Here is a 22,452-nt window from a genome sequence, read left to right on the forward strand (position 1 = left end):
CTTGAATTGAGCTGAATTCTTCTCTAGCATAGGCAATTTGCCTTCATAGCATGTGTAACAGCGTATGTCAGATTATATCTTTCTTTCCCCCTGTTATCTCTGGGCTGTAACAGGTCAATCTAGGGGCTCTTGACACCCCACCTTATGCCCCTCTTGTGAGTGATGGAAGTAAGGTGGCGACTCATGGCCTGTGCAAGCCTGTCAGGGATAGCTACAGTCCATGAGCTCGCCCTTCTTGAGTCTTCCAAGTGGGTGTAGCAAAGTTAGTTAGTCTGCTTCCTGCACCAGTGAAGAGAGGAAGAAAGAGCTGTGAGTCACTCCTATGACAGGGATGAGCGTGCTCATCCTCAGTCTTTGGACTGAGGGAACATCAGGCTCAGCCAGCAAGGCCTGTAAGACCAGGGCCTGCACCATCTAGAAGACTGGGACTTCTAAGACTCTGCACCACTGTAGGGAGAACTGCAGTTGGTGCCAGATGTATACCAATATAGATCCTTTTTGTACTATACACTCCTGTCTGAGTATCAGTCCTTGGGCATGAGGGAGAAGAATGCAGTAGTGGGGGCTGACTTCCGGACACCCTGGGACCCACTGCGGCTGGAGGCGCTGAACACCAGTAGAAAGAACTAAATAACAAGAACCCAAGCCTGTCCAAGTCTCTACTCTACCGCAGACAGCTCAGTATCTCCTGCTCCAAACAGGTAGTGCACCACACACACGTAGCATAAGCTGTGCAATCTCCCAGAGGGGGACGGGGAACAGTGCTACACATGTTTAATAGGGGGCCTTATAAGAGTACATTGCAGCCATTCTATGTTCTCCAGAAAAACTTTCAAATACTTGCTAATATATTTCATTGGTTGCCAGACAGTGAATAGTCTTTCTAAAGAGCAAAATCATTGTATGACATTAGAAGCGATAGTCCCTTTTGTCTGACAAAAAAAATTATATTATACTTAATAACAAAGTAATTGGCTTCCTTAAACAAATGATAATCTGTAAAGTAAACAACTATTTTTTGGTTTCTTTGGAAATTAGGTTTTCCGTTTTAAAGCTGCAGACCAAGCAATATCTTGTTTTTTAAATAAATCAGTTCTTTACTATGAGAAATATACTTGTAACATTTTTTTTATTTTTTAGAAAAATGTGAATGACATTTTTAATGTATTCTAATGTAACAGCATTTTTTGTCTCTATAGCAACCATTTACAAAGTCAGATCCCCTTCCTCTTCTGAAACAGGCTATGGCACACCCCTTTTTGAGCCCTGCCCTCTCTCTAACAGTGCACCAATTGTATCTAGCGACAGCCTGGTCACATGATCTTCCCCCAGAACTTTGCATCTTTGGTCCTCTTCTGCTGCACTGACAGCCATTTAGTAAACCCCCAAGCCAAATCTTCGCTGATCGATCACAGGAGAACGGATCGATCGTCAACTTAGCTAATTATCATTCTGTGGATTGTATTGATGCACATATTAATTTATATATAAAAGTTAATATATTTTTGATAAATTTTACACATTTTGATAAATTGATATAATTTTATTTTTTTTAAAAATAGCATTTTGGACGGCTGCTTTAATGACCCAAACTCAGAAAATAAACCTTGTCAGCTATTTCAGTGTTACCTCCAACCTTAGCTCTCCCACTTCCTGTCAGAGCACTAATCCTCAGACATATGGGGGAAGGTCTAGTTTCACATCACAAATGCCTCGCAACTCACAAGTTTCAGCTTACTGTATGTTCACAAATTAATTAAAAGCCTTAAAAATACTTATAGGAGTTTGTTTACAGTACTATTTTTAACGGAGGTAACAGCCCAGATTTAACCTTATAGAGTACACCAATCTACATTCTGCATTGCATTTAGTGCATTTTATTTTGATAATCCTGACCTGGTTCTAGCCCATCATGGCCTATGACGATGGTGTGCAGATTCCCAAGATGTACAGCTTCCAGGAGGAAAGTATCAGTCTGAAATAAATGATCAAATAACATGAAATTAAATATGATGGGGCATTGACATGTTGTAAAATGAACACTCGAAAATTGAATTTCATTGTAAACATGCATAACAAATCCTGGAAGGAATAATAAATAATGTCACAATTAAATGTATTGTCGCCGTGTTGTTTGTTGATATTCTCAGTTTTCGGATTCTCACACGGTGCTTATCATGGGAGAGAAAAACAAAAGGTGGACCCACCACGTGATGCTTCATTAACTAAGGGTGGGCATTTAACCCTTCGTTAACTAAGGGTGAGCATTTAACCCTTCGTTAACTAAGTGTGGGCATTTAACTCATGTCATGGTTTTTGTGCTAAAAAACAAATTGTGTTTTGGTTCTGGTTTTTCCGAAACTTGATTTGTTTGGTTTCTGTTTGGAATTTTTACCAAATTATGGAAAACTCTAAAAAAAGCAGATGCTAAAATAGCATAAAAGCTTAAATATTCTGAAATAAGTCTAAAATTAGATAAAATAAAAACAATTAAGAAACGAAAATAACAAACAAAAGGAAGGTAGAATAATTCCTTTAATATTCCTACCTTACTTTTGGATATCTATTCTACTGGTTTATGGTAACCGCTTCTATTTAAAACTAAAATAATGAAAAACATATACAGTACGTAGCCAGAAACACCTAGAGATGGGCACTTGGCCTGATGTTCTGGTTGGGGCTCTAAATAATTTATTAAGTTTTGAAAGGCAAGTTTATGGTAGGTTCTGATTTCACAAACCCGCTTGTGTTCATATAGCACTTATAGAAATCCTGGAAGCAACCTGGCCTATGTTATGACATTGCAGAGTTTCATTCAGCTACAATATTTTAGCCATAAGTGAAATATTGATGTGATTTTAATGTGCTAGTACCATTTCATTTATGGGCATTATATATATTTTTTTTATAAAGTATTATATTGTCTCATTATCATTTAAATGATATTATGTAGCACTTCTTATGTTTTTGGCATCGGTAGTCGTCAATGCTTCTTGAAACTGCTGTTTTTTGAGGGCCTGATTTCACAAGTTTGGGTAGTGGTTCCCAATAGAGGATTCGGAAAACCCTAGGGGTTAGTGAGGTCTCTCCAAGGGGTTGACCCCTACAGAAGCTTCCAAAGTCATGCCTCACACTGTGGATGCAAAGTATTGTGGGGAGCGACATTGGAAGCTCATACTGTAGTTGACAGCTATACCTCCCATACTGTCTCTACACACTAATGTGCAGTTTGGGGTCTTACCAGGCGTGTGTTCCCTCCACGAACTCACAAAACTATACTGCTTGGGATCGGTCAAACAGTTGTTTTGTTAGCAATAGCCTAGAGCAGTCAATAAGATTTATTAGTGTGGGGGTCGAAGAACAAATATTTTCTAGCTGGAGGTGCAATGTAAAAAAGATTGAAAAACACGGGTATATGGATTGAAAAAGGGTTTGCTACATTATGTTTAGATATATGTAATTAAAAACATGGTATAATAGGTCTCTAATAGAGATGTGAAAATGTCTTGGCATTCTTTTTGCAAACATGTTCAACAGATTTGCATGTTTGCGAGTGTGCAAAGATTTTTATGCAAAAATGTTTAACATTTTGCTGCAAAATGTTGTAATTTATGCCAAATGTATGTGCATATGAGTGCTGCTAGAGGAAGTTTACATCTCTTGTTGTTTGCAGTGCTGGAGGGACCTGATGGTTTTCTCACAGGCAGTGTAACAGGTGATGCTGGGCCCTACCCTAATATCCTGTTTGAACATTTGGGGTAGGTCCTCAGAAGACCGATGATCACAACAACGCCGGCGCCTTCACGAGATGCTAACTTTAGTTAACGTCTTGCTAAGTGCTAACAGCATCTTCAAAGCTCAGTAACAATGTGCTACGTGCTGTTTTCAGCCATAACAAGCCTTGCGTTACTATAATGGACATTAGTGCTAGTGATATGCAAAAGAGGTGTTCCCTCTAACAACGCCTATCCACAGAGCTCTGTTATATTTAATGCAGGGATTTAACGTAACATTAGCTACAGCGGTGGATTAGAAGTGAAATGTGGCCCACCGAGCATTTACCCAGTGTTCTGACAGCCCAATCCACCCGGGGTTAGTTACAGTAGGTCACAGCTAAAGGTGGCGTCACTCACATCCAGACCCTGAAATAGGTATTTTACAGGGTCTGGATAAGTGTAAGACCACAGTTAGGTATTTTATTATTATTTACAGGGTTCTTTTCCTCTCCAATCCTCTCTTTTTTTTTTACTTTATTGAAACACCTATACAGGGTTTGCATGGAAATAATGCCACCTTTGGGTAACACAAGCTTAGTACCATGTTATTTGAAGCTAACCCACCCACCTTAGGAGCGGAGGCTTCGCGGGTACATCCCTGGATCCGTGGATCTCACCATTGCGACATCAGCACGCCCGGTTGTGGAGCCACCCGGCAGGTACCTCATCTCTTCACGTGCACCAACCATACACTTTAGTGGACAGCGCTGTACCACACTTTTGGGTGGGACTAATTACTCGTGGACACCAGGGTGTTTGGGTGCCCGAGGGCCCCCATGTACTTTGGGGATTGCGTATCCAGTGTGGGGCACAAAAGGGGTTGGAGGGCACGGTCGTGCATGACCAGGTGGTGGTGGTGTATTTATATGTAAAACTGTTATATTTACCTAACGTGTGTTTTATTGTATGGGGTTCCTGTACGGGGTTATCTTATATAGTAGGATCCCATACAGGTGGAGGCGCTACTGATTGTCAACTCAGGTACACCCCAGGCTCCCAGCAGCGGAGTCTCAGGCCTCCTGTGAGCCACAGGTAAAGCACCACACATACCCCGTAGCCACATATCTCCCAGAAGGCGGGGGAAAGAGCGCTACACACAAAAAATATGTTTTAAAGCAGCCGTCTGCACCGATCTCTTCTTGCTCCTCCGATACTGTCTGTAATTTTCAGATCTGATGCTTCCTTCAGGAGATATGTGTTTCAAATATTGAACTGGACGTCTCCCCATAGCCCAGCGCCGTCTAAAGGTTACCATGGTAACCTCAGATGCTGGAGGTTTTTAAAAGAAAGAGCATGACATGCTCAGGGGGCCTTACAATTTAAACTTATATTGGCTTCTGGAGGGGAATTGCTGCTTGAAAATAGTTTGATTACTTGAAACTTGCACTTTCATTGAGTAGCCTTTACATTAAGAAAGCAATTTGCAATGTGTAATATAAAGCAGTGATAACTTCAGGTTATTGTTAAAGCATTGAAAAAATAATGCTGAATCTACTTAGGAACGGATACACAAAATTCACAGATAATATATTATTTCCATTACTCACTTGCCCTTTTACACATTTCCTGGGTTTGCTTGACCTAAGCAGTTGCCTGGATCCTGTGTCACCGCGTTCGCCATGCATTAACATGTAAACATTTGCTTCTGTTCCCGCATTCCACAAGTCTCCTGTTACCACACGGACTTCGTATTTTGTCACTAAAAGAGAAAACAGATTCTGCATGTAACTTGGCCTCTGTGTGTTGAGAAAATGTAACCTTCCGTTTATTAGACACAAATAGAGGCTGGTACTGTGTTAGCCTGTAGAATAGACAGACACACGTAAGATAGAAGTGATACCTTTAATGGCTAACTAGTGGTTAAAAAGAGTGCAAGCTTTCAAGTCCACAAAGGTCCCTTCTTCAGGGGGATTTGTTACCAACAAAAAAATAGCAACAATTTTGACTGAAGAAGGGACCTTTGTGTGCCTGAAAGCTTGCACTCTCTTTAACTAAAAGTAAGTATTATCTTAATCTTGTTTGTCTTCATTAGAAAGCATATTATTAATCCCTTCAATACCCAATTGACGTACGGTGTATGTTAAGAAAAGTGGCACGGAGGGGCCTTTATAACACATACCATACATCATTGGCCTCTGCTAATTTTAAGGGGCTCCATTACATATATATATATATATATATATATATATATATATATATATATATAAAGAATCCAGTGCACAGCTGGCACACCATTTGCAAGTAAATAAGTTTTGGTGCTTATCCCATAAACCAATAACAGACCATACGATACTGGTTGCAACACGACATCAAGGGACAGCACACAGGTAAGTAAATCCTACATTTTCTATATTTGATAGAAGACACAGAAAACGACGTTTCGGTCCCCAGTGGGACCTTTCTCAAGGTGGTGCCTGGGGGACCGATACGTCGTTTTTTGTGTCTTCTATCAAATATAGAAAATTTTGGATTTACTTACCTGCGTGCTGTCCCTGGATGTCGTGTTGCAACCGGTATCGTATGGTATATATATATATATATATATATATATATATATACAGTGGTTGACAAATCACCAAAAAATCTACTCGCCACACAAAAAAATCTACTCGCCACCTAGTACCAAACGTGTGCTGCTTGGGCCAATATTTACTCGCCCGGGGGTTAAATCTACTCGCCCGGGGCGAGCAAATGTATAGGTTTGTCGAACACTGTATATATATATATATATATATATATATATATATATTATATAGATATATATATATATATCTATATAATATATATATATATATATATATATATATATAATATAGATATATATATATATATATATACAGGAGGGCCCCGGGTATATGGCGGGTTCCGTTCCAGGGGCCCGCCGTATTGTGAAAATCGGCGGAAAGCGAATCCGGCGATTTTCAGTTGTTTCAGCATTCGCAAATCGGCATTTTTGCCGTTCTGCGCATGCGCGATTTAAGAACCAAGATGGCGCCGCCGTATCGGCGGATCGCCGAAAAGCGGGGCGCAGAGAAGCAGGGCCCTGCTGTATGTATATATATATGTGCGCACGTCCCTGAGGAAGGTCACGTTCTGATGACCGAAACGTTGGATTCAGTGCCATGTACTTCTTATGAATACAGTGTTTTTGTACTTCCCTGGCTGTGTGCTGTCTCTGTTTTCCGGACCTACATCTGGTAAAATTTTCTGTTCATGTGTGCATATGGGATAAGCATCAGTGGGTCATCAGTTTACAGTGTGCCAACTGCCCTTGTGTTTTGTATATATATATATATATATATATATATATATATATATATATATATATATATATATATATATATCAGAAAATATTAGGTGATACCTTTTTTATTGGACTAACAATTTATGTCATAGGACAAGCTTTCGAGAGTTATCCTTTCTTCTTCAGGTCAAGCAATACTGATATACAAAGGATTCAATTACTAAAACAGTGTAGAGAGAGGATACACTCTATACTCCATCACGAAGAAGGAAGATACTGCTCATCTGTGGGACATCACTTCTCACAACCAGATCATTCCATAAATTATCTAAAAATCAAAATCCTCAATGGAATGTTTAAAAGCACCCAAGAACGGAAAACATTTGAACTCAGAATGATAAGACTCTTTGACACCAAAACCAAAGGACTTAATGCGGACATGGGTTTTCTCACACCCTATCAAAATTGCTTGTAATTATCCTGCTTGCCTCTATTCTTATCCACACTTTCTCTCTCCCCCCCAGTATCCCTCCCCCTCCCCACCTTTCTGTGACACTGTCCCCTGGCTTCAAACACATTTAACACCCTACCTTATCTACAGTAAATATCTGGGGGTTTTTTTCCTCTCTCTACACTGTTTTAGCAATTGAATCCTTTGTATATCAGTATTGCTTGACCTGAAGAAGAGAGGATAACTCTCGAAAGCTTGTCCAATGACATAAATTGTTAGTCCAATAAAAAAGGTATCACCTAATACTGAAGAACTCATTTATTCTGCACTATCGCAACTGGACTAACACGGCTATTTTCTGCTATATATATATATGTAGATATCAAATGAGTAGATATCAAATGAGAACAACAAGAGACAGGGGGTGCCCAATGCTACATCCCATTGACAAAACATATATGATGAAAAGTATAAAGTAAAATACTTCAATAATAATAATATTAAATACTTGGTTATTTAGTTAACCCTTTGGCCAAAGCGTCATAAGCCTGCATACCAACGTCAAGGTATAACCAAATTAATGCAGGTCCTACACTACACTACACTGTGAACCTTTCCTTTTACCTCTGTAAGAGGGGAAGAACCATTATAGGTCTTGTTCCTGCAGCAAATGAAATGACCTCCCAAGCTAAAAAGGTGAAGGAGGAGGAGTGAGCTCTGGGGGGAGGTGCCACAGCCTCCAATTGGCTGCTACCAGTCAGACATAGATTAACACACATTCCCAGCTAGCTCAAACTCCCACACCCACCACATGATGAATATATATTTATGTCAACCAGAGAGCTACTGAGCGTGGCAATGGTATACAACAAGAGACAGGGGGTGCCCAATGCTACATCCCATTGTTTGATAACATTGTGGATTTGGATACCACTGACATCTCTGATCTCAAAATCCACTTTCAAAAATTGGAAAGTTTATTGATTCATAAGAACCGCTTATGGTGGGACATTATAAGCCTGGAGAACTATGCTAAATGTAAAAGGATCCCAAGAGGACTAAGGGTTAAAAAAGCCCCCTCCTTTGGTTTTCCGGATGTGGATTTTGAAAATAGATGGGTGACAGCCCTCAATGACTGCTCTTTTCGTTTGATGGAGTTAATAGTGTTTCAGAAAATGAAGGAGAAAGATCAGCTTGATATTCAAATCACAGAACTGCAAAAAAACCTATACAGTTTCAAAGGTTTAAAGGGCTTTAAGGAATTTGATGTTATTCTCTCCAAAACGGTAAAAAATGTGGAATGTGGTATTATGTCTAAAAAACAAATTAAATATGATCGGGACAGATATGACTATGAAAAGAACCAGGTTTACCATTGGCAGAGGATAAATTCTATTCAGGAAAGATCAAATAACAAAGATAAATCATTCATTCAGTTTAAATCTACTCCCAATAAGTCCATTTTAAAATCTAAGAATGTGGATTATCAGAGTGGCGAATCTGATGTTTCAGATGCAGAAACTGCCTCTACCTCTCATTCTGTATCTTTTGTCAATACATTTGAGAATGATGATCATCGTGGTCGTGGAGCTCCATCCAGGGGGCGAGGGAGGGGTGGACGCACCTTTTGGGGTCAACCACCTAGGTCCCAGGATGCTTTTTCTTATCAAAATGTTAATCAACAGAGACAGCAACAGCAACAACCAAAATCTTTCCCTTTATTTCAAAAGGACACAAGAGAATCAGAAGAGGGAGGAGGGGGGGGAGGAGGAGGGGGCTACAGGTCCGCCTCCAAAAGGAAGAAGCTAGCTGGGAATGTGTGTTAATCAAATGAGAACAGAATGACCTAGGTACAGAACAGGAGACAAAATGAAGAAACAAACATAGGGTAGTATGTCTGTACAATAACAAAGATTGGATGTGCGATTGGTAACAGAGAATCTTTGTAACTGTACAGACATACTACCCTATGTTTGTTTCTTCTTTTTGACTCCTGTTCTGCGCCTAGGTCATTCTGTTCTCATTGATATCTACTCAGCACATGTGGAGTTGAGGACCTTGTCACTGCATCTAAGGGACAGATAATGAAGTTATTATTGATGAGCACCTCCCTTGTATTATAATATATTGTTTCCATATATGATATTTGATTTTACGTTTGCGCTGTCTTATGTGTATTCAATATATATACAGTATATAGATATAAGATCCTTGACAATGGTTGGTATAAAAGCAGTTACTTTTTTGTAATACTAAAGCAAATTTTTTAATTACTGGTAAACTTACTCGAGTACCAATTATTTGCTGCTAATTCCCATTTGTCTTCCTAAACACTTACAGTTAGGTCCGAATATAGTTGGACACTGACACAATTTTCATAATTTGGGCTCTGTGCGCCACCTCAATGTTTTTGAAATGAAACAACCGAGATGCAATAGAAGTGCAGACTTTCAGCTTTAATTCAAGGGGTTGAACAAAAATATCGTATGAAACGTTTAGGAATTGCAACCATCTTCATACACAGTCCCCTTATTTCAGGGGCTCAAATGTAATTGGACAAATTAACACAATCTTAAATAAAATGTTCATTTTTAATACTTTGTCGAGAATGCATGGACAACAACTAACGCTGGGTTTCCTCCTTTGTGAGGCTTTGTCAAGCCTTTACTGCAGCTGACTTCAGTTGTTGTTGTTTGTTCGTGATTCTTTCTGCCTTAAGTTTTGTCTTCAGCAAGTGAAATGCATGTTCGAACGGGTTGAGATCAGGTGATTGACTCGGCTATTGCAGAATATTCCACTTCTTTGCCTTAAAAAAAACTCCTGGGTTGCTTTCGCAGTATGTTTTGGGTCATTGTCCATCTGTAAAGTGATGTGCCGTCCAATCAACTTTGCTGAATTTGGCTGAATCTGAGCAGACAATATATCCTTATACACTTCAGAATTCATCCGACTGCTTCTGTCTTCTGTCACATCATCAATAAACACTAGTGACCCAGTGCCATTGTAAGCCATGCATGCCCATGCCATCACACTGCCTCCATCGTGTTTTACAGATGATGTGGTATGCTTCGGATCATGAGAAGTTCCAACCCTTCTCCATACTTTTTTCTTCCCATCATTCTGGTACTGGTTGATTTTAGTTTCATCTGTCCAAATAATGCTGTTCCAGAACTGGGTTGGCTTTTTTAGATATTGTTTGGCAAAGTCTAATCTGGCCTTTCTATTCCTGAGGCTTATGAATGGTTTGCACCTTTTGGTGAACCCTCTGTATTTGCTCTCGTGAAGTCTTCTCTTTATGGTAGACTTGGATAATGATATGCCTACCTCCTGGAGAGTGTTCTTCACTTTGCTGGATGTTGTGAAGGGGTTTTTCTTTACCATGGAAAGGATCCTACGATCATCCACCACTGTTTTCTTCCGTGGACATCCAGGCCTTTTTTTGTTGCAGAGCTCACCAATGCGTTCTTTTTTTCTCAGAATGTACCAAGCTGTTGATTTGGCCACTCCTAATGTTCCTGCTATCTCTCTGATGGATTTTTTTTTTCTTGCAGCCTAAGGATGCCCTGTTTCACTTGCATTGAGAGATCTTTGGACCGCATGTTGTGGGTTCACAGCAACAGCTTCCAAATGTGAAAGTCACACCTGGAATCAACTCCAGACCTTTTACCTGCTTAATTGATGATAAAATAATGAAGGTACAGCCCACACCTGTCCATGAAACAGCTTTTGAGTCAATTGTCCAATTACTTTTGGTCCCTTGAAAAAGAGGGTGCTACATATTAAAGAGATGTAATTCCTAAACCTTTCCTCCAATTTGAATGTGAATACCTTCAAATTAAAGCTGATAGACTGCACTTTAAGCCCACATTATTTATTATTTAACTGCAACTTGAATTTATTTTGGTACACAGCCGAAATAAAAAAACGTGTATCAGTGTCCAATTATTTCCGGACCTAACTGTATGTGAAATGCACAGCTTTAGGCTTCTTTATTCATTTTGAACTTCTGTTCCATTTGGAGAGATTGCTTAGAGTTGGTGCAAGCTTCATGTACTTAAAGAATCCCTTGAACCTTTAGGGAAGGGCCACATCACGCTGGCCAGAAGAGGCTAGCCCTTGGTCAGTGGGAGGTATTAAAGTGGGTTATGTTAGGCAGACCTGAGCGGGGCTTTCCTGAGTTAGGGATGAGGAGTGGGGGAGTTAAGAGATGCTGGGTACTGTATAAAGCAGGTGTTGGGCGGATACTCGCCCCTTTCCTGTCCTCTCCTCTGAAGTGTTTCCCTCCCTTTGTTGGTTGTTTGGTATGTTGTGAATTGTTGTAATCCATATTGTGTGTGCTTTTTAAAAAGATATATATTATTTAAAAAAAAGGTATATATATACAAACAAGAAAGAATGAAAGGGTTTTTAAGGATTGTATTCATTGTGAGTATGTGGGTTGGTTTGTGTGCTACTGTTTACTGTTCATCACAGCAGTGGTCTCAGGGGAGTGTGTGTGGGGAGGGGGGAGTTGAGACCTAATTATACTTGGGGGGATCTCAACCTAAGGGTTGAATATCTGATCTCAGGGAAGGGCTCGGGGTTTGGGTGGGTCAGCTTACCCGAAGGTTCCCCCCACAAGGTGTTTCTCCTTATTGGATAGGGAAATTGGGTCAGGTTGGTAGGTAGTTTTTTCCCATAGCCCTTAAAAGGTCCAGTGTCATAAAAAACTCCAGCTTCTAAACATTATAATTCAGTGGTGTCCAACAGAAAGAAATATACATTTGTAGTAGGTTAATCAACTAAACCTTAGTGATATTTGCAATTTGATTATAACTATGATAAGTGAAAATCTTCGGTGAAATGTCAAATCTAGAAGCATAGTCATGCTATGGGGGGATGGTTCATTGGATGTGAACTAAAGTAAATATAAATCAGAGGAAAAGTGTGTACCATGCAACCCAATGTTAATGCAAAGTGCCACATTGGTGCTTTTAGCCACTGACAAATAATTGGGACGTGACTTGGTAAAAAAAAAAAAGAAAGCTCCGATTGGTTAATATAAATCGATAGAAGAGCTTAATATTTTAAACCAACTTTGTGCCGTCTCTTATCTGTAGAAAAACTACAGAGGAAATTGTTTTTTTTGTATTTAGGAATCAATCAGCCTATGTAACACTTAGAAGCTGCATCTAGCTTTGCCTGCGTATATAAACTAATGGAAAACTTAGAGCCTTAATATTGTTACAGTAATTGAGTTTTCTCGTTGTAAAAGTACAGTCTGCTGCTTTTAAGATAAATCTTGGGTCCAATGGGACTATAAAAGTAAATAGGAATGATTATAAACATATAGCATGAGAGTGATTTTTCATTAAATATGTTTTCACAATATCTTTATAAAATGCATTTCAACTTCCTTTGCTGCCACTGTAAATCTTTCCTGATTAAGCATGCACAAAGTTAAGATGGTAAGAGAGGAAACTGATGGCACCGTATTAGTCAGCAGATAAAGGAAAGAGCGTAGTCCCATAGGCCTGACATTTTTGGACAGGCATTTGTACCATTTATCAGAGTGTAGGGAAGCAAGGAGCACAGCTGAAGTAGAAATCTGCAGGGAGAGTCCTGTAGAAAAAATGAATAAGGGGCACAACTCCGTGCTAAAACTGAGGGTGATTTATTGGATAATTGCACAGGGACAGAAACACAGCCCACACACCGACATGTTTCGTCCCACGGGACTTTATCAAGGTGTACCACATCACTATACCTCCTTACCTTTAATACACCCATTTCGCGCCAAAATCGCCCAACCGAGTACACTGCGCATGCGCGCCGGCGACGCGTCGCATCTCCGTGACATCGCCTCCCCTCTGGCACTAGTCCTGGAGTCAGAGACCACGTCACTGGGATGCGCCCGTTTCCACCCTGGAACGCATGCCAGCTGTGCTCCTATTGGGCGGAGGCGGAAGAGGGATGAAAATTACATTTTTTTTTTTCATTTTTTTACACTCAACAACTTTATTAGTATTAAAAAAAAGAGACAAACATATTTTGCCCATAGCTAAACTTTGCAAACAGACACATTGCTAGTTTAGTTTAGGGTTGCATTAAGAACAAATGCTAATCACATTGAATAACCTTTGATAAAATAAAAATAAAAAGAAAGAAGATATTTTAAACAGTCACAAAACTACATTTAGACTACGATCATTTTAGAAGATTATATTCTAATCTAAGTAGATGAGTTTATACAAAAATACTATAATATGATTATTTGTATCAAGCATTAACTTTATCCATACACTTGAATTATGTAGTCAGAGTAACTGAATCTATGTGATTGGCTGTATCATTGGATTTTATATGGGGGAATAGAAACACTTAATCATTAAAAGAGTTGATTATTGAGAATTTTTTTCAAATGTGTATATATTGATTTTCTCTTATTCATAACCCATATATTGATGGCACAGAAGGACATAGAACAATTTTATTGTCAAAAAGTATACTTATATTCTAATATTCTAAACAATTAATAAATGAATAGTGGCATCATAAAGGACCCTCCTCCACTATAGAAAGTGGGAAAGGTCCCAATCAATATTCATACCGTGAGGCACCCTGGTTCTTAATGTGAAGATCCAGAATGCCTCACGTTGATCAAGCTTTTTAACTCTATCACCCCCTCTGGGTGACATCTGAATGGACTCAATACCTTGAAATTTAAAGTTTTTTAGTCCACCTTTGCTGCAGTTGGTGAAGTGTTTAGGGACAGGATGGTCCAGGTTCCCTTTGGAGATCAATCGGATATGCTCCATTATTCGCACTTTAAGGTTCCTAATGGTTCTTCCAACATATTGGCTGCCGCACCCGCATGTGATGGGGTAGACAATATATGTGGATTTGCAGTTGATAAATGATCTAGTGGCATGAGATTTTCCAGTTTGACTGGATAAACATTTGTTTGATTTATTGATATAGCCACAGATTTTGCAATTCCCACAAGGGAAAGAACCATTAGGAACTGTATTACAATGTGTCGTTTGTGAGGAGAAGAGACTTGGGGTCAGAGAATTCGCAACCGTCTTGGCCTTCCTATAAACAATATTAGGACCTCCAGTAACATATTGTTTTAATGTAGGGTCCAGGGAGAGTACCGACCAATGTTTTTTAAGGATATATCTGACTTGTTCAGCTTGAGAGCTAAATGAGGTAATAAACAGGGGTGTATCATTAAATCTTAAGCCTCTCTTTGAGCGGTGGAATAGTTCTGATCTATTGGTAGATGAGACCTCCTCAAGGTCTCGTTAGGAGCAAGGTCTCGTTATGAACAACCTACTGGGTCATCAGAGGCCTATGATGAGGGTCCCTCAACGAGCTATTCGTCAAAAAACGAAAAGCGACGAGAAGGGGGAAGAGGAAATCAGGGAAAAGGAGCACCACACAAACGGAAAAAGAACTTTTGAATGGTGTAATCAATTTATCAAATGTTGAACTTTCCTCAGATGAACTTTCTCTCTTAACTAAAGGGTTAAAGTTCGCACCAGAGTGTAAATTCAATATTTTCGACACTGTAATTGATTTACATAAATTTATTCGAAAATGCACCTTAAAAAAGTTCTATGACGCTAGAAGTTCTAATACCAGTGTTTCACATACTTTGAATGTTGAGGATGCTGTTAACCCCTGTTTATCCTTTAAGGAACACTGTACCATCCAAGACTTGGAAGAACTAGGGGGTGATCCGGTGGATGAGTTCAACCCAGATAACTTCTTGGGGAGAAGACCATCGGGTCTCAAGAAAAGGTCCCTGTTTTTTCCCACTTTCATGAAAGGGAAATACCTATCTACTTTTGAGAGTCTAGTGGAGAGGGACCTCATGCTTCTAGAAAAGGGCTTCACCTTTGATACCCCGCGTTATATGCATTATAAAGATAATCTCACTAGAGGTGAAAGTATTGCACTAGATGAACTTAAGAAGAACAAAAACTTGATCATTAAAAATGCGGACAAGGGGGGAGCAGTGGTGGAGCAGCATAGGGATGACTATCACAGGGAGGCTCTAAGACAGCTCTGTGATACTTGCTCCTATGCTGCACTAACAACAGACCCCACTAAGAGATTTCAGGGGAACTAAAATCACTCATTGATGAAGGGACTATGTTATTTGTTCTTGATGAGAACGAGAGAGAGTTCTTATTTAATGCTACCCCGACTGTTGCAGTGTTTCACCATCTCCCGAAGATTCATAAAACTTTGATCCACCCTCCGGGGAGGCCTATAATATCCAGTATTGGATCTTTGGGAGATGGTGTCTCACGCTATGTCGACCGGTTTCTACAACCGATTGTGAAGTCTCTACCCTCTTTCATACTTGATAGTGGAGACCTCCTGACATATATTGATCACATTGTATGGAAACCTAATATGATCTGGGTCACTCTGGACGTGACGTCCTTGTACACAATGATTACACATGAGCATGGATTATCAGCTGTTGGTCATTTTCTTTCCCGCACAGATATGTCACCAGCACAGACAACATTTTTATTAGATTCTATTCACTTCTTATTAACGCACAATTATTTTTTGTTTAATGGGGTTCACTATCTCCAAACACGTGGTACAGCCATGGGAACGAGCTTCGCTCCCAGTTACGCCAACCTCTTCATGGGGTGGTGGGAGTCTGTCCACGTGTTTGGAGATGGGAACAAATTTAGGGAGCACATTTTCTTTTACAAACGTTTTATCGACGATCTCATTTTCATTTGGGAGGGTGATGTCACTTCACTTTTATCTTTTATTAACACTTTAAATATTAATATTTACAACCTCAATTTCACGTACACATATAATCACCATCACATTCACTATTTAGATTTATACTTATACATTGATATGAATTTATCTATTCAATCCGACATTTATCGCAAATCCAATTCACGGAATACTTTCCTACGTGCCAACAGCTGTCATCCAGGGCCCCTCCTGAAAGGTATCCCGAAGGGCCAATTCATTCGCCTACGGCGCAATTGTTCCAATGAGGAAGACTATAATGAACGTGTAAAAGAAATGTTTGATCGTTTTGTGCAACGGGGCTACAAACCAGATGATTTAAATAGGGCAATTGAGGAGGTCTCATCTACCAATAGATCAGAACTATTCCACTGCTCAAAGAGAGGCTTAAGATTTAATGATACACCCCTGTTTATTACCTCATTTAGCTCTCAAGCTGAACAAGTCAGATATATCCTTAAAAAACATTGGTCGGTACTCTCCCTGGACCCTACATTAAAACAATATGTTACTGGAGGTCCTAATATTGTTTATAGGAAGGCCAAGACGGTTGCGAATTCTCTGACCCCAAGTCTCTTCTCCTCACAAACGACACATTGTAATACAGTTCCTAATGGTTCTTTCCCTTGTGGGAATTGCAAAATCTGTGGCTATATCAATAAATCAAACAAATGTTTATCCAGTCAAACTGGAAAATCTCATGCCACTAGATCATTTATCAACTGCAAATCCACATATATTGTCTACCTCATCACATGCGGGTGCGGCAGCCAATATGTTGGAAGAACCATTAGGAACCTTAAAGTGCGAATAATGGAGCATATCCGATTGATCTCCAAAGGGAACCTGGACCATCCTGTCCCTAAACACTTCACCAACTGCAGCAAAGGTGGACTAAAAAACTTTAAATTTCAAGGTATTGAGTCCATTCAGATGTCACCCAGAGGGGGTGATAGAGTTAAAAAGCTTGATCAACGTGAGGCATTCTGGATCTTCACATTAAGAACCAGGGTGCCTCACGGTATGAATATTGATTGGGACCTTTCCCACTTTCTATAGTGGAGGAGGGTCCTTTATGATGCCACTATTCATTTATTAATTGTTTAGAATATTAGAATATAAGTATACTTTTTGACAATAAAATTGTTCTATGTCCTTCTGTGCCATCAATATATGGGTTATGAATAAGAGAAAATCAATATATACACATTTGAAAAAATTCTCAATAATCAACTCTTTTAATGATTAAGTGTTTCTATTCCCCCATATAAAATCCAATGATACAGCCAATCACATAGATTCAGTTACTCTGACTACATAATTCAAGTGTATGGATAAAGTTAATGCTTGATACAAATAATCATATTATAGTATTTTTGTATAAACTCATCTACTTAGATTAGAATATAATCTTCTAAAATGATCGTAGTCTAAATGTAGTTTTGTGACTGTTTAAAATATCTTCTTTCTTTTTATTTTTATTTTATCAAAGGTTATTCAATGTGATTAGCATTTGTTCTTAATGCAACCCTAAACTAAACTAGCAATGTGTCTGTTTGCAAAGTTTAGCTATGGGCAAAATATGTTTGTCTCTTTTTTTTAATACTAATAAAGTTGTTGAGTGTAAAAAAATGAAAAAAAAATGTAATTTTCATCCCTCTTCCGCCTCCGCCCAATAGGAGCACAGCTGGCATGCGTTCCAGGGTGGAAACGGGCGCATCCCAGTGACGTGGTCTCTGACTCCAGGACTAGTGCCAGAGGGGAGGCGATGTCACGGAGATGCGACGCGTCGCCGGCGCGCATGCGCAGTGTACTCGGTTGGGCGATTTTGGCGCGAAATGGGTGTATTAAAGGTAAGGAGGTATAGTGATGTGGTACACCTTGATAAAGTCCCGTGGGACGAAACATGTCGGTGTGTGGGCTGTGTTTCTGTCCCTGTGCAATTATCCAATAAATCACCCTCAGTTTTAGCACGGAGTTGTGCCCCTTATTCATTTTTTCTACAGGACTCTCCCTGCAGATTTCTACTTCAGCTGTGCTCCTTGCTTCCCTACACTCTGATTTCCCTGATCAGGATTGAACGCAGTGGAACTTCGCCTGGATGGATTCCGTATTCCTATACACTCAATGGAAAGGTAATGGGCAGTAGCCCTCATTCTATGTTACCTTGGTCCCTATTTAGGGAAGTGTATATGGTAAGGGGGGTAAGCAGGGTAAACCATATCTGCGGTAGTCGCGCTGACTGACCGCTAGGTCCCATGTTCATGTCCCCCCTTAACCTAGTATTATATAAATTGCTGGAATTATTTATGGAAGTTCCTATCTACCTATATGCTGTAATACAGTTTGTGAGTCTATACACTTGTATGAGCGTCAATCTCTACGTTTATACATATTTGTACCATTTATACCTGGAAGCTTGGCATGACCATGTCGTATAATCGGAAGCTCCCGGCAGATCTCTCCATCGTCCTCCTCCTGTGTAAGCCAACGGTTGACTTTGATACAGAATTGCTCGTTTGAAAAGATATCTGACAACTGCACCTGTTGTAACCAAAGTGAGCAGGAGATTATTCAAAATACTTGTTTTCCAGTTCCCCACTGGAGAGCTCAAAGGACAGTATATAGATCAGGCCTGCACAACTTGTAAAGTGAGAAGGGCCGAACTGCTCCAAAGAAAACTGATTTGGGCCGCACGGGTAAAATCATCCATCATCATCATCATCATCATCATCATCATCATCATCATCATCATCATCATCATCATCATCATCATCATCATCATCATCATCATCATATTTCCCCCAGCACCCCTCATTATCATCCTCATCATATCTTCTCTCCTCCCCCCCCCACAGATCATCATCATATCACCCCCCCACAACTCAGATATGAGGGTGATGATGAGGGGTGCTGGGGGAGATATGAGGATGGTCATACCAGATAGGGCCGTAGAGTGCTGGTTCATCGCGGGCCGCACAGGGAGTCCAGGCGGCCCGCGGGCCGTATGTTGTGCAGGCCTGATATAGATTAAAGATAGAAGGTAGATAAAGTAACTTGCCTACAGTCCCTTGAAACTGGCAGTAAGACCTGAAGCGGTTTTACACCAGTGGCTTTACAGTGAGGGCACATTTCTTTGTCCCATGAGAGGTTTTCTATTTTCACCACACTTCTTAACAGAGATGCACTAAAAATTAGAACTGGTGCTTTATCACTTCTCTGTTCATGGTCCATTCATGTGGTCAGAGAGCAATGGATGTTTAGTAAAAGGGCTAGAGCAATTTGTGCTGTTCATTCTTTTAAGGGGTAGTCCCTTTTTGTACCAGTATACTTATGGCAGTAATATTTCTATGGGATTTTGGGTCATATTTATTAAGCCCTTCCAAAAGAAACCGTGCAGAGTATTCAAGTAAAGGTGTCTCAGTATATAGTGTATGACAATTAAACTTTTAATCTGAAACCTATGAAGAAAAATGTAAAGCTAGTTTGTAGGAATGGTAAGGTGGCACTTGGTGTGGGGTTTCCTTGTGCTACTTACTCCCATTCTAAAGCTTAGAGGCCGTTAGTGCTTGTGTGATATCATTGAGTGTTTTACAAGAACTTCCTCTGATCTTTCCCTTATGGACTCTCTGACAGTAGAAACACTTGACAAACATGGTCTCATTCAGAGGCCCGAAAGAGAGAGACATTGTGCTTTATTTGAATATAAAAATCAAATATGTGCTTTTAGCATGATTACATTTGTTTAAGGAATACAATTAGATTGTTATATTCTTTTAAAAAAAAGTCGTTTTTTTGGTCAGCTACCAGGATTGACCTCTTTAAGTAGTAAGTGAAGGTTTGGAAAAAAGGAAACCTGAAGTGATTCAATTATATATAGTCTGTAAGGATCCCTAGAGATCCAATATAACGGCACAGCACATGTGATAATCACAAAAAATGGTTTATTTGGTCCCTGATGTCGGGCATATGTATGCATTTTGGACCCTATAAACAATTATTTGTAATTATCACTTGTGCTACGCTGGTATTTTGGATCTCTAGGGATCCTTATAGAGTGTAACTATTTACCCTTGACGGTGCACCACACCTTTTTTTCAGTGCTCTATCTCTCTCTCTATCTATCTATCTATCTATCTATCTATCTATCTATCTATCTATCTATCTATCTATCTATCTATCTATCTCCATGTAAAGACAGTATGTTGGTGCATTTCTTGCATTGTAGAAAGTACTCTACATTGTTTGTTATCAATGTAAATCCTAAATCCTGTGTGCACTTCTATGGTTTTGTTCACGGGGTGGGAAAAGGGGATTTGAGTGCACTTTTTTTTTTTTGTCTTCCAGGTTAGGGTAAGTCACTGTGGTTAGACTGACAGCGACACAATAAGACAACATTAGGGTCACAAACAGGCTACATGAAAGAGAAAGGGAAATTGTGACACTGTTCACACTTCTCCACTAGTTCTTTAGTTTCCATTGGTTGCGTTTGTTCCCACACAGATTAAATATGTTCAGATAAATGATCAGTTGAAAGAACAATATAGACATAACCCTACATATTACATATCTGAGTATATTGTGAGAGGTGTCCCTAGTACACGAGCCACAACATTTAACTTTCATACACAAATTAGGCATAGAATCTACCAGTGAGTTATTGTAAGCAGCAGATATCCAAATACATCAACCTGTATGGGAAGCATGTTAACAATAGTATTATTACAAAGGGAAGGCATCTTAGCTAAATGTAGCTTTACCTCTTCACAGTGCCAAGAAGGTGATGCACCAGAATTATTGTGTCCGATACGTATTTTGTACATCTCCCCAAGGTCCCCAATGTTGATCTGTTTGGAAAATATACGTTTTTGTTTACAGCAGTGTATAAATGTCTGTCAATTTATATACTGTATGTCACCAACACAATAAAGGAAGGCAGTTATCTTTGATTTGTTGTATCATGATTAACAGTGGAAGTATCAGAGAGGCTGAGGTGTATTCATATTCAATATACAGTATTTATCCTTTTGGCTTCTATGTGTTGTGTCTCAGCACAAATGTGTCAGCGTCCCATGCATGATCCTAGTTGGAGGCAACAGAAGCAAAAACAGGATTGTACATCTAAAATTGTACATAAATATTTTATAAAAATACATTCTTTTATGACGTGTTGCCACATAATTCAATGATCCATCCCATGTAATGAAAGGCATCCTGTAATGATGCTCTTAGTGTTGAGACAAACCAATGTTACCAATAGTGTGCCACTATAACATGATGGGGTGCTTCTAATGACAGAGCTTAAATGTATACTACTGTAAGTATCAGAGTTATTCTAATCCCAATGATAGTTTTCCTGGTTATTATTGTTATTCTAATCACTATTATCAACATATTTATTAATCATGAGATTTACATATTTCTTCGGTTTATATCTATGGAAACATGTATGTATTTACGTACAACAAAGATGTCCTCGTGGCCACTCTGGAATAGATCCGTTTCGCCGCTGTACAGAAAGATAGGCCCTGAAGTTCTACGAAGCCCGTAAAAGGTTATATACACTTGTGATGTAGTTCCAGCAGAAGGCATTTCACTGGTGAATATGGACACTTTCCATTTCCCAGCTGAGCGGCCATACATAGGAGATAAAGAAAAGACAAGATAATACAGTTTCTTTACAAATCTGTAGAAATGCAGGGTGCAGAGATCTAGTAGCTCTACTGGTTTAGGAGAGATTGTTACGATTGATAAAATATTTTTTTAATGTAATTGAACACAGACTTTTAAGACTTTACAAGGTTCATGGTAGCAATGGCATGATATCTGGACCCTGGCAATAGTGCAGACTTAAGTCATTTTCTTCTGTCCTGTATTTGCTGAAAATGGTCACAGATGTGGACCCAAACATTCACTTTTTAATAAATTAATTTGAAGATGAATATCTAAATCCCGATGACTGCATGTTGCCTCACTTACTTAAACTATTTCTATACGGAGCACCGGGGTAATAACTCTTTAGCTTCTGTGAGTGGTCACTGGACTTTTGTTTGTGTACTTGTGCAGTCATTACCACTGCTGGATGAAAACCTCCCAATGGTCTTCCAGGTATTGCGGTTGCAAGTCTCTCTCTTTCACGTTGCTCAAACACAGTTTCTGTTTTCATCTGCCCATCTTACTTTTGGTCGTCATCTTGATCTTTTGGT

General features: G+C 39.4%; 1 protein-coding gene across 3 annotated transcripts in view; it reads right to left on the reverse strand.

The window, feature by feature from the left end:
* The window catches only part of RP1 (RP1 axonemal microtubule associated), a 452,067-nt gene that overhangs the window by 335,849 nt on the left and 93,766 nt on the right, over window positions 1-22,452 (reverse strand). For all 3 annotated transcript variants that reach the window (XM_075584311.1, XM_075584310.1, XM_075584309.1), the window contains 5 exons: window positions 21,710-21,873; window positions 21,007-21,093; window positions 18,658-18,790; window positions 5,324-5,475; window positions 1,897-1,975 (listed from right to left, as the gene is read on the reverse strand). In XM_075584311.1, the coding sequence (XP_075440426.1) occupies window positions 1,897-1,975; window positions 5,324-5,475; window positions 18,658-18,790; window positions 21,007-21,093; window positions 21,710-21,873 (615 nt within the window). The remainder of the gene's footprint in view (window positions 1-1,896; window positions 1,976-5,323; window positions 5,476-18,657; window positions 18,791-21,006; window positions 21,094-21,709; window positions 21,874-22,452) is intronic.

This window comes from Ascaphus truei, chromosome 2, assembly GCF_040206685.1.
Source record: "Ascaphus truei isolate aAscTru1 chromosome 2, aAscTru1.hap1, whole genome shotgun sequence".
Lineage (NCBI taxonomy): Eukaryota > Metazoa > Chordata > Amphibia > Anura > Ascaphidae > Ascaphus > Ascaphus truei.